The sequence below is a fragment of the Hemitrygon akajei genome, unplaced genomic scaffold, assembly GCF_048418815.1.
Source record: "Hemitrygon akajei unplaced genomic scaffold, sHemAka1.3 Scf000047, whole genome shotgun sequence".
In the NCBI taxonomy this organism is placed as follows: Eukaryota; Metazoa; Chordata; class Chondrichthyes; order Myliobatiformes; family Dasyatidae; genus Hemitrygon; species Hemitrygon akajei.
The window spans coordinates 1417608-1431569 of record NW_027331933.1 but is presented as its reverse complement, the minus strand read 5'-3'; the positions used below and the strand labels follow the sequence as shown (position 1 = coordinate 1431569).

At 41.0% G+C, this 13962-nt stretch overlaps 1 protein-coding gene across 3 annotated transcripts in view; it reads right to left on the bottom strand.

Moving 5' to 3' along the window:
* Window positions 1-929: 929 nt before the first annotated feature.
* LOC140720783 (uncharacterized) overlaps window positions 930-13962 on the bottom strand; it is a 421256-nt gene continuing 408223 nt past the window's right edge. For all 3 annotated transcript variants that reach the window (XM_073035626.1, XM_073035628.1, XM_073035627.1), the window contains exon 4: window positions 930-5962. In XM_073035626.1, coding sequence (XP_072891727.1) covers window positions 3832-5556 — 1725 coding nt within the window. In that variant the 5' untranslated portion in view covers window positions 5557-5962 and the 3' untranslated portion in view covers window positions 930-3831. The remainder of the gene's footprint in view (window positions 5963-13962) is intronic.

Sequence of the window (13962 nt, the reverse complement as noted above, 5' to 3'; positions counted from 1 at the left end):
TGGTTTGCTTGGGAACATCGGGAAATAAATCTTTAAACTTCAGAACTAATTCCTTCAGCTGTTGTTGTTGCTTTGGCTGCAGATGAGCCAACTTGTTATCAATATTTTCTAGAACAACGGAGTTCATTAGTCTAACTGGGACCATGTTTGGCTTTTGAAAAGTCTCAGACGAGTCTATTGTTTCATTCTCAGGGTTGCCAGATTCATATATTTTGACAACAACACTCACAGATGGTGCCTGATTGTCAAAATAAGGCTTTATCATATTTATGTGTATCAGCTGTGTTAGTTTACGTCGGTCGTGTGTTGTAATAACATAATTCACATCATTAAATTGAGAGACTATTTCATACGGTCTATTGAATTTCACCTGAAGTGGATTCGTCAACATAAGGCAAGCACCTTATCCCCCACCCAGTATTTTCTTTCTCAAGCCCGCTTATCAAACCAACACTTCATTTTGTTTTGAGAAATCTTTAAGTTTTGTTTCACTAGACTACAGAATTGGTGTTGTTTATTTTTGAACTTTAAAACATAGTCTAACAAGTTAACATGTACATCCCCATCAATCCACCGCTCCTTTTACAAGGTCAAAGGTCACCTCACTCTGCGACCAAATACGAGTTCAAATGGAGTAAAGCCCAATGATTCCTGAACCGACTCTCTTACTGCAAACAAAAGCAAATGTATTCCTTCATCCTAGTCGTTTCCATTTTCAACACAGTATGTCTTGATCATTGTTTTGGGGGTAGAGTGAAATGTTTCTAAAGCCCCTTGTGATTCCGGATGGTATGTAGACGATGTAATTTGTTTTGCTCCCAGTTCATAAACTACCTGCTGGAATAACCCAGATGTAAAATTACTTCCTTGATCAGACTGGATTTCTTGAGGCAAATCGAATAAAGTAAAAAAAAAACTCGTTAAGAGCCTTCGACACATTTTTAGCTTTAATATTTCTGAGAGGCATTGCCTCTGGGAATATGGATGCAGTACACATAATAGTTAGCAGATACTGATGGCCAGCTTTAGTCTTTGGCAAATGGGCCAGCACAATCCACTATAACTTTGGAAAAGGGTTCACTGAATGCAGGTATAGGCCGGAGTGGGGCCACTGGGATTACCTGATTAGGTTTAGCCACAACTTGACAAGTGTGACAAATCCCAGCTTTAATTTCTGGTTTACCCTGGTTATCCCAGCTACTCTTTTCGAAACTCTTATTCAGGGTAAACATAACCTTATGAGTTAAAGCAAACTGATCTGCTAATCTAGCAGACACCTGCATAGTGGCAGATTCATTTCCATCTAATTACGTCTTTATGTCATCAGGCACGCACTTTTTGAATTCTTCAATTAAAACCAACTCTTTCAAGCTGTTAAAATCATCATTTACATTTTTATATGTGCACCAGCGGGAAATACACACAAATCTTTCATAAGCAAATTCCATATAAGTCTGGTTCACAGATTTCTTCAAATTTCTAAACTTTTGCCTGTATGCTTCTGGGACCAACTCATTAGCTTTGAGCACAGCCTGTTTCACTAGGTCATAATGTGTGGTGCGTGACCATGTGGTTAAGTTGTTGAACTAGCGATCTGAAGGTCATGATTTTGAGCCTCAGCCAAGGCAGCGTGAGTGTCTTTGAGCAAAGCACTGAACCACACACTGCTCCTGCACGTTTATAGCCCAGTGGCGATGATTGGTGCAGTATAAATAATCAGCTGCTTCATCAACTGTCAAAGCAGAATAGGCATGCTAAGCCTTCCCCTTTGTTACACTTTATGAGACAATTTTCTGTCTGTTTTTCTGCCTCTCCAGCCTAAATCTGCCTCTGCCTTTCCGCAGCCTCCATCTTTAATTTTTCTCACTTGTACTGGAGCTCAAGCTCACTAGGTTTACTTTCAGGAAACACCTCCAACTCCTCCACTTTAAACACACTCTCAGAAACATAATGTTCAGCTATTATCCTCTGCATCTGTGCCCTCCTCATTGTCAATTTCACCTTAGCAAGTTTTAACCTTCTAGCAAGACTCAACAACTCAATCCTTCTGGTGTCCTCTAATACCTCAGAGGTTGGCGCTTCCTGACATCGATCAACATCCATTGCTGCAAATTTTCCACACAGAAATAAATCAAAAGAGATTTCCCCAATGAAATCGATAATTTATCAATCCTCAAATTTGATCATATCCCAGATGCAGGCCCCATTTTGTTACGAACCATAACGCTTCAGAAACGAACCAGCAGCAACAGACTACTACAGGAGTCTGATTTTGACGTGAAAATCACAATGCTTATTAGTATCCACTTATAATATAGTAACTTAAGCAAGTTAAACAACAATTAACAGTGTTATGTTTATATATGTGTATAAATATAACTCCCAAACTATTGAGCTCGGGGGAAACAAGGCTTGGAGTCTTCAGATGGTAAAGTATGAAAGTTCAGTTCATCCACAAAATAGGTGATGAGAGAGATATTTGTAATTCAGGGTAAATGTCGAGAGAAGGCAGTTATGTCGAACAGCAAGGGAGATGAGGCTGAGTGCAGAGCTATGGTGGAAATCTTTGTCACATGGTACGAGGAGAATCATCTGCAGCTTAATGTGAAAAAGACTAAGGAGCTGGTGGTGGACCTGAGGAGGGCTAAGGCACCGGTGACCCCTGTTTCCATCCAAGGGGTCAGTGTGGACATGGTGGAAGATTACAAATACCTGGGGATACAAATTGACAATAAACTGGACTGCTCAAAGAACACTCAGGCTGTTTACAAGAAGGGTTAGAGCCGTCTCTATTTCCTGAGGAGACTGAGGTCCTTTGACATCTGCCAGACGATGGTGAGGATGTTCTACGAGGCTGTGGTGACCAGTGCTATCATGTTTGCTGCTGTGTGCTGGGGAAGAAGGTTGAGGGTAGCAGACACCAACAGAATCAACAAACTCATTCGTAAGGCCAGTGATGTTGTGGGGGTGGAACTGGACTCTCTGACGGTGGTGTCGTAAAAGAGAATGCTGTCCAAGTTGCATGCCATCTTGGACAATGGCTCCCATCTGCTCCATAATGTACTAGTTAGGCACAGGAGTACATTCAGCCAGAGACTCATTCCACCGAGATCTAACACTGAGCGTCACAGGAAGTCATTCCTGCCTGTGGCCATCAAACTTTTCAAATCTTCCCTCCGAGTGTCAGACACCCTGAGCCAATAAGCTGGTCTTGGACTTATTTCCACTTGCAAAGATTAACTTATTATTATTTAATTATTGATGGTTTGATATTGCTATATTTCTACACTATTCTTGGTTGGTGTGGCTGTAACGAAACTCAATTTCCCTCAGGATCAATAAAGTACGTCTATCCATCTGTCTGTTATACAGGTTCCACAGTGTTAAAATGAGAGAACAGTTGCTGTAGACTTTATCCGTCATCTTTACAAATCTATATACGAATTATCACCGAAAGTGACTTGTCATGAGGGCTATCATCTTCAAATGAATGACCACCTCACACCCAGGCAAGGGTTAACACATAAGTGGTCTCCACAGGATATCCCAAATCAGATCCACTCCTATGGGTTAAATGAGGTGACAACCACACATTCGATGTATGGATAATGGATAGTGGATAATTAACCCACCCTTGCAGGCATAGGAAAGTTCTAAACAGTGACCTTTGGCCACTACTTCCCTGGTTTCAATCCTTCCATTTTTCATCCGTCTCCGTCTGACTCTGAGTGTCTGTGTCCTCAATTAAAACTAAACAAGCTGCAAGTCAGACTGATTCACCTTCTTAATCTCTCTTAAAATGACAGTCCATATCAAAGGAAACCAAGGGATTCATAACAATGGCCACTCCCCACTATGAACTGACTTGTGTTCCAGAAGTTGGGATGACTGAGTGAATCCTTTCCCACAGATTGAGCAGGTGAATGGCTTCTCCCGAGTGTGAACTTGCTGATGTCTCTGTAGGTTGGATGACTGAATGAATCCCTTCCCACAGTCTGAGCAGGTGAACAGCCTCTCCCCAGTGTGAACTGACTGGTGTGCCAGTAGGTGGGATGACTGAGTGAATCCCTTCCCACATTCTGAGCAGGTGAATGGCTTCTCCCCAGTGTGAACTCGCTGATGTCTCTGAAGGGTGGAAGAGTGTGTGAATCTCTTCCCACATTCTGAGCAGGTGAACGGCTTCTCTCCAGTGTGAACTCGCTGATGACTATGTAGGTTGGATGAGTGAGCGAATCTCTTCCCACATTCTGAGCAGGTGAATGGCTTCTCCCCAGTGTGAACTGACTGGTGTGCCAGTAGGTGGGATGACTGAGTGAATCTCTTCCCACATTCTGAGCAGGTGAATGGCTTCTCCCCAGTGTGGACTCGCTGATGTCTCTGTAGGGTGGAAGAGTCAGTGAATCCCTTCCCACAGACTGAGCAGATGAACAGCTTCTCCCCAGTGTGAACTCGCTGATGTACCAGTAAGGTGGATGACTTAGTGAATAGTTTCCCACATTCTGAGCAGGTGAAAGGCCACTCCCCAGTGTGAACTTGCTGGTGTGCCAGTAGTTGGGATGACCGAGTGAATCCCTTCCCACACTCTGAGCAGGTGAATGGCCTCTCTCCAGTGTGAACTCGCTGATGACTCAGTAGGGTGGATGGATCAGTGAATCTCTTCCCACAGACTGAGCAGGTAAATGGCTTCTCCCCAGTGTGAACTCGATGATGTCTCTGTAGTTGGGATAACTGAGTGAATCTCTTCCCACATTCTGAGCAGGTGAACGGCTTCTCCCCAGTGTGAACTCGCTGATGTTTCTGTAGGCTGGATGAATCACTGAATTGCTTCCCACATTCTGAGCAGGTGAACGGCTTCTCCCCAGTGTGAACTCGCTGATGCTTCTGTAGGCTGGATGAATCACTGAATCTCTTCCCACATTCTGAGCAAGTGAACGGCCTCTCCCCAGTGTGAACTCGCTGATGACTATGTAGGATGGAAGATTGAGTGAATCTCTTACCACAGTCTGAGCAGGTGAACGGCCTCTCCCCGGTGTGAACTCGCTGATGACTCTGTAGGTGGGATGACTGAGTGAATCTCTTCCCACAGACTGAGCAGCTGAATGGCTTCTCCCCAGTGTGAACTCGCTGATGACTCTGCAGGTAGGATGACTGAATGAATCTCTTCCCACAGACTGAGCAGCTGAATGGCTTCTCCCCAGTGTGAACTCGCTGATGTACCAGTAAGGTGGATGACTTAGTGAATCCTTTCCCACATTCTGAGCACGGGAAAGGCCACTCCCCAGTGTGAATATGCTGGTGTGCCAGTAGTTGGGATGACCGAGTGAATCCCTTCCCACACTCTGAGCAGGTGAATGGCCTCTCTCCAGTGTGAACTCGCTGATGACTCTGTAGGGTGGATGACTGAGTGAATCCCTTCCCACAGACTGAGCAGGTGAATGGCTTCTCCCCAGTGTGAACTCGCTGGTGACTGTGTAGGTGGGATGACTGAGTGAATCTCTTCTCACAGACTGAGCAAGTGAACAGCCTCTCCCCAGTGTGAACACGCTGGTGTGCCATTAGGTCAGATGACTGAGTGAATCCTTTCTCAGATATTCAGCAGATCACCAGCCTTTGCCCAGAGTGAACTGACTGGTGTGTCCACAGGTGGGAAGACTGACTGAATCCTTTCTCACACACAGAACAGGTGAATGGCCTTGCCCAGTGTGAACTTGCTGATGTACCTTCAATTGTGATAACCGAATGAATCCATTCACACTGTTTCAGCATGTGAACAACCTTTCTCCTGTGTAAAATGACGGGTTGCCAGTTGGTCAAATGACCGAGTGAATCCCTCCCCACAGTTTGAGCAGGAAGGATGGTCGATTGAATCCCATGCTCCACTTCTTAAATATCTGGACAGAGACAACAAAACTGGTGTGCCTTGTTTGAACTTCCTGGAGACAAATTCTTTCTTGTTTTTAACCTGTAAAAAGATTTACAAAATCCATCAATGGGTGTAAGACAACATTTCAGATGAGATTACTTGAGTTACCAAGGTTTGATCTGGTATCACACTGTTACAGTGAGGTTCTACCCAAGTTGGACAGAGAAATCATCTCCTGACTGGGCAGAGTGCTGGTATCTGGAATGACTATCAATTCCCTGATGCTCTTCCTGTTTCTATAAGAATGGGGCATTTCTGTCATCTCCAATTTGTACCTTGGCGGAGTTGGACTCTCTCCATTGGTATTATTCCCTGTTCCTGCTGAGCTGCATGGGTGCCTGGCCCCACAGTAACCGAAACAGTCTCACGCAATTAGTCTTTCTTGATGTGCATCTGGGATTTTCTTTTATGTATTATTAACTTAAAGTGCCACAGTTTTAATGCCATATAAAAAATTCCTGTTGAGGTGAATGGTTGGTCCGGACAGCTGTTAAAAAGACAGAGTTAATTTTTGTAATATTTTACATTCTTGTAGAAAATTACAACACAGAAACATGCCCTTTGGGCCATCTAGTCTGTGGTGAACTATTTAATCTGCCCACTCCCACACCCCTACCATCCAGGTACCTACATGAACCTCTTAAATGTTGAAATTGAGCTCGCATGCACCACTTGTGCTGGCTGCTCATTGCACACCCGGATGACTGTCTGTGTGAAGAAGTTTCCCTTCATGATCCCCTTAACATTTCACCTTTCACCCTTAACCCATGGCCTCTGGTTGTACTCCCACCCCATCAATCAAATCTCCCCTCAATCTCCTACACTCCAAGGAATAAAGTCCTGACCTGTTCAATCTTTCCTTATAACCCAAGTACTCCGGACCTGGCAACATCCTTGTGAATTTTCTCTGAACTCTTTCAAAGTCTTTACATCTTTCCTGTAGGCTGGTGACCAAAACTGCACTCAGTACTCCAAATTAGGCCTCACCAATGTCTTCTACAAGTCAACATAACATCCATCTATTGTTGTCAGTATTTTTGTTCATGAAGGCCATTAGGCTAAAATCTTCCCTTCCATCTCTATCTAACTGTGATACCACTTTCAGTGAATTAAGGACTTTCTTCTACAAGAGGTCCCTTTCTTCTACAACACTCCTCCGTGCCCGACCAGTCACTGTGAAAGACCTCCCTTGGTAGGTCATACCAAAGTGCAACAACTCACACTTGTCTGCATTAAATTCCATTTTCCATTTCTCAAACCATTTTGCCAGTTGGTCCAGATCGCACTGCAAGTTTAAATGCTTTTTTGGCATTGACTAGATGGGACAAATAGCCTGTTTCTTTACTGAACTTCTCCATGTTTCTATGGCAGAGAAGCTGGCCAAACTTGTTTGGAAGGGAAAGGGTAGGAGTTACAATTGAGCAGCAGTGGCTGGGGTTTCTGGAGCAATTCGGGACCTGAGTGATTCCACAGAAGTGGAAGCATTAGAAAGACAGGAGGACACAACTGTGGCTAAAATGAGAAGCCAAAGCCAAAGTAAATGTCAAAGAGAGGGCAAACAAAAGAACAAAAACTATTCGGAAGCTTTGAGAAACCAAAAGAAGACAACAAAAAAATTCAGATGAGCTCAGTGCGTGGAATCATGACTTGTAGTCATTAATGGGTCTCAGTAGCACCCCAACAGTCTGAGGCATTTAGAGGAACAAAATATACGAGGCTTCAATTTCTCTTCAAAAGCAAGGTTCCCTGGACCAGTTACCTTTCAACTTTCATTTTGGCAGCCACATACGAACTCTGCATCCTCAAAAATTCACATCTGAAGGCCTCCCACTTACAGGTACTCCTTTGCCAGGAATCAACCTGTCCCAAACCACACTTGTCAGATCCTTTCTGATAACATCAAAATTGACCTTTCTCCAATTTAGAATCTCAACCCGTGGTCCAGACCTCTCTTTTTCCATATTTACTTTGAATCTCATGGCATTATGATCACAAATTCTGTCACCACCCTGGATCATTTCCTAACAGCTTATTGCACACTTCTACATCAGGAATTCTACGTACTGATTAAGGGCACATTTGACAAACTCTACCCCATCTAGTCTTTTTACAGTGTAGGAGTCCCAGTCAATATATGGAAAGTTAAAATCACTTATTGAATCAACCTTTTTTTTTATTGGCATGGTCTGCAATCTCTCTACAAATTTGTTCCTCTAAATCCCTCACACTTCTGGCTGCAACCAAGTCCCAATATTGGCTACAATATCATAATTCCCTGTCCTGAGCTCATCTGGGTTTCCTACGATGCTTCTTGCATTGTGATATATACAGCTCAGCACATTCATCGCACCAGGCTCAACCATCTAACTGCTGAATCTATGATCTGAACACCTGACTGGTGTCAAGGAAACAAATCCTCCATCATTGTCACAAAAACAAAGGAGCTGATTGTGGACGACAGGAGGAATGGAGACAGGATAACCCTTATTGACATCAATGGATCTGGGGTTAAGAAGGTGAACAGCTTTAAGTTCCTCGGCATAAACATCACCAAGCACCTTACATTGTCTGTACATACGGCTGTGTTGTGAAAGGAGCACAGCAGTACCTCCTTCACCTCAGATAGTTGAAAAAGTTGGGGATGGGGACCAAAATCCTGAGGACTTTCTACAGGGACACAATTGAGAGCATCCTGACAGGCTGCATCACTGCCTGGTATGGGAACTGTACTTCCCTTAATTGCAGGAAACTGCAGAGAGTGTTGCGGACAGCCCAGCACATCCGTAGTGGTGAACTTTCCACTATTCAGTACATTTACACAGACAGGTGTATAAAAAGGGCCCAAAGGATATCAGGGACCAAATTCACCACAACCACAAACTGTTCCTGCTGTCACCATCCAGGAAACGGTACCACAGCAAAAGGACCAACAGGCTCCAGGACATCATCTTCCACCAGGCCATCAGACTGATTAATTCATGCTGATACAATTGCATTTCGATGTTATATTGACTGTCCTATGTACAAACTATCTATTATAAATTACCATAAATTACACATTGCACATTTAGATGGAGACATAACATAAAGATTTCTACTCCTCATGTTTATGAAGTATGTATCTAATAAAGTCAATTCAATTCAATTTACCCTCTCCATTATCTGATAGATAGATAGATAGATAGATACTTTATTCATCCCCATGGGGAAATTCAACTTATTTTTTCCAATGTCCCATACACTTGTTGTAGCAAAACTAATTACATACACTACTTAACTCAGTAAAAAATATGATATACATCTAAATCACTATCTCAAAAAGCATTAATAATAGCTTTTAAAAAGTTCTTAAGTCCTGGCGGTAGAATTGTAAAGCCTAATGGCATTGGGGAGTATTGACCTCTTCATCCTGTCTGAGGAGCATTGCATCGATAGTAACCTGTCGCTGAAACTGCTTCTCTGTCTCTGGATGGTGCTATGTAGAGGATGTTCAGAGTTATCCATAATTGACCGTAGCCTACTCAGCGCCCTTCGCTCAGCTACCGATGTTAAACTCTCCAGTACTTTGCCCATGACAGAGCCCGCCTTCCTTACCAGCTTATTAAGATGTGAGGCGTCCCTCTTCTTAATGCTTCCTCCCCAACACGCCACCACAAAGAAGAGGGCGCTCTCCACAACTGACCTATAGAACATCTTCAGCATCTCACTACAGACATTGAATGACACCAACTTTCTTAGGAAGTACAGTCGACTCTGTGCCTTCCTGCACAAGGCATCTGTGTTGGCAGTCCAGTCTAGCTTCTCGTCTAACTGTACTCCCAGATACTTGTAGGTCTTAACCTGCTCCACACATTCTCCATAAAATGATCACTGGCTCCATATGAGGCCTAGATCTCCTAAAGTCCACCACCATCTCCTTGGTCTTGGTGATATTGAGACGCAGGTAGTTTGAGTTGCACCATATCACAAAGTCCTGTATCAGTTTCCTATACTCCTCCTCCTGTCCATTCCTGACACACCCCACTATGGCCGTGTCATCAGCGAACTTCTGCACATGGCAGGACTCCGAGTTATATTGGAAGTCTGATGTGTACAGGGTGAACAGGACCGGAGAGAGTACGGTTCCCTGCAGCGCCCCTGTGCTGCTGACCACCGTGTCAGACCTACAGTCTCCCAACCGCACATCTATCTGTCAAGTAGTCCACTATCCAATCCACCATGTGAGAGTCTACTCCCATCTCCGTTAGGTCTCTGTTTGGTCATTCTGGCTCCCATTCCCCTTGCAGTTTATTTTAACCACATCACCCGCTCCACCCACACTAGCACTAGCATGCCTTACCACTTGGATATCAGTCCCCTCTTGTTCTGTTCCCCTAACTAATGAATCACCTATCACCCCTTTGACTTTTCTCTGTCAGGTAATCCCCTTCACCACCAGTTTCTACAGTGGTCTACCTTTTGTTGTGTTTGATGGGCACTAGAGTACTCTGCAATGGCTATTTAACCTCATTCCCCTTCCTGACTCTCACACAGTTCCCTGTGTCCTGCACCTTGGGTGTAACTCACCTCTCTTCATGTCATATCTATCACCCCCTCCAACTCCTGGATGATCCGGAATTCATCCATTTCAGGTTCCAACTCCTTAACGTGCAGGGTGCACATCTTGTAGGTGAGGACATCAGGGACTCTGGAGGTCTCACCACCTTCCCACCAATGTCCCCTCTAATTTGTAATGACCAGTGTGCAGTTAAATCATGTACTGTGCACTTTTTTTAACTCAGTGACATGTGCACAGTGAATTTTATACAGAGAGGTAGTCGTTTTCACAGCTAGCAAATCACTGTTGATAAGTACTTTGATCTCCCCTGGATTTGATCGAGTTCATCTGCACTCTCACACAGCCTATGTAGCAGGCCTGTAATGGGTAATGAAGGATTTTCTCACCAGAGCTTTTGCATATTGTCCATATGTGGTTTGCTTGCTAAATTATGCTTTAAAAAGTCAGATTTGCAACTGGTTTGTTGATCAAGTTTGACTGTTCAAATGGTTAATTACTTATTTGACTGAGAAAAGAGGATAAAAGGATTTGTTCATTTTATCTAATATTTGGTTTGATTTTTGTTGTTATTTCTTAAATTACTAACTGGTAGTCTTTTTTTCTACCAACAGGGTTTCTTTTTATATATTTATCTGGGAGGGTTAAGTTACTACGATTTTACTAATTAATATTTCTATCAATTCAGTTCAGTTAAGTATACTATTAACTTTTTTAAATCTGTTTTATTATAGCACCCTATAACTGAATTTAAAGTTTTCTTAGGGATTTAAAGCTAAACTTAAGATGGGGCTGGTTTTTCTCTCTAAGAGATTATATTATTTTGGTTCTTTTTCTGTTTAACACATGATAGAATGTAAAGACTCTCCTTTGTTGAGACTTTACTGTCTTTCTTGCAAGGTCATTTTCTATATTTTATGTACTGGCTGGGGGGAGGCAGAGACGAGACCAACAGAGTGGCCCATGTCTTCACATCTATCTTAGTTCACTTGCCATTTTTTCAGGCTTTTTGGAGGGTGGGTGGGTTTAGAGTTAGGAGTTTTTTCCCATTGGGTGGTTCTGGAACATGCGTGTTTTCTATATGGCTTTATTCTTCATCACTGCCATCTTTGATAATCCCGTATTGGTATGTGTTCTGCGCATGTATAAAGTAAATTAGAATAAAATTATAGTATGGCAGTTAAATGGATTAATGTAATAATTTGGAATATACGTGGTTGGAATTATCCTATTAAACAAAAAAGACTTCAAATTATTAATCGATTCCAACCTGATATAATTTTTGCTCAGGAGACGCATATCAAGGCAGGAGATCAGAATAGATTTTTTCGCTGGTGGAATGGAAAACAACTCCATGCTACTTCTCAGAGCAAAACTAAGGGTGTGTCTATCTTTATTAAATCTAATATATTTACTCAAGAGTATATTGAGTCAGATTCTAATGGTAGATTTTTAATTGTTAAAGGAGTGATTTGTAATAGAAAGTTTGTTTTGGTTAATTTGTATGGTCCTAATTTAGATGATCCTGCTTTTTAAAAAAAAATATTTGCTTTACAGCCAGATTTAAATGAGTATATGTTGTTAATGGGTGGGGTTTTTAAACTGTTGCTTAAATCCTATGATTGATAAGAGCTCAACTAATCAACAACTTACAAATCATTTTGCGTCAGTTATAAACTCTTTTTTGACCAATTTTGGGTTGATCGAATTATGGAGGCATTTACACCCTGATAACAGAGAATATTTTTTTTCTTTCCATGTTTATGAAATATATTCAAGGATTGATTATATTATAGTTGATCCCTGTCTTTTGCCTAATGTTAAAAACTGTGAATATGACGCTATTGCTATACCTGATCATGCGCCTTTGAGTTTGTCCTTTGAATTTGACGATGACATTTTTGGCCATCCACCATGGCACATGTCTCAGACTTTATTGCAAAGCTCTGACTTTATCAGTTTTATCAAAAGCCAGATAAAAGAAGTTTTTACTTTTTAATGATATAGGAGGTATGTCTAAATTAATTATATTGGATACATTCAAAGCATTTTTATGTGGTCAGATTATTTCTTATTCAACTAAACTTAAAAAACAGACTAAAGCAAAATTAGATAAAATTTCAAAACAAATTAAAGATTTAGATAATATCTATGTGACCTCCCCTAATATTGACATTTAAGAAAAGGGTGGAACTTCAATCATAATATAACCTATTATTAACTCATTTAATTGAAGGTTATCTACTTAAGTTAAAGACCCAATTTTATATGTTTGGAGATAAAAATAATAAACTACATGCATCTCAATTAAAATGAGCTGGAGCCAAGAGGCAAATTTTGAAAATTCGTAGAAAAGATGGTACCCTGGCTCGGGATTATGAAGAAATTAATAAGATTTTTCAAGACTTTTATACTGAACTTTATAAATCTCAATGTCCAGTGGACTCTTCTGAAATGATTTTTTTTTTTACGAACGATTGCTTTTCCTAAAATTTCTGTTGAGGATCAAAAAACTCTGGATGCCTAAATTACTGAATCCAAAATTCATAAAGCTATTTTCTCAATGCAAACTGTAAGGCCCCGGGACTTGCCGGTTATCCTGTAGAATTTTATTAAAAAATTTGGAAAATTGCTTTCTCCATATATGTTGGAGATGTTTAAAGAATCTTTTGTGAAAAGTGATTTACCCTCTACTTTTTATGAAGCTTCTATTTCTTTAATTCTCAAAAAGGATAAAGATCCTTTTGATTTTGCCTCATACAGACGTATTTCATTATTGAATGTTGAAGCTAAGATTCACTTAAAGATGATGGCCAATCCATTGGAGAGTATTTTGGGTAAAGTCATTTTTAAAGATCAAACAGGCTTTATAAAGGGTCATTTTTCTTTCTCAAATGTTCGGAGATTATTTAACATTATACATTCACCTTCTTCTAAAACTCCACAATGCCTTATATCTTTGGATGCTGAAAAAGCATTTGATTGAATCGAATGGAAATATTTATTTAATACTTTAGAAAAATTTTGTTTTTGTATTAATTTTAATAATTGGATTAAAATGATATATAAAGCTCCTATTGCTACTGTTGTCACTAATAACTGTAGGTCTCCTTTTTTCAGCTATCACGGGGGACAAGCCAAGGTTGCCCATTAAGTCCTTTGTTATGTAACTTAAGATTAGAGCCCCTTGCTATTGCTCTTTGTGAAGCCGAAAATATTCATGGGATTTTTGTGAATGAGGCCATGCACAAGATCTCTCTTTACACTGATGATTTATTGATATGTATATCCAAGCCTGAATAATCTATTCCTGCTTTGCTAAAATTATATGACAAATTTGGAGACCTTTCAGGATATAAAATAAATTTTAGTAAAAGTGAATTACTTCCTTTAAATGAATCTGTCTCTATATATGATAATATTCCTTTTAAAGTTATGGATTCTTTTAGATATTTAGGTGTTATAATTACTAAAAAATATGAGG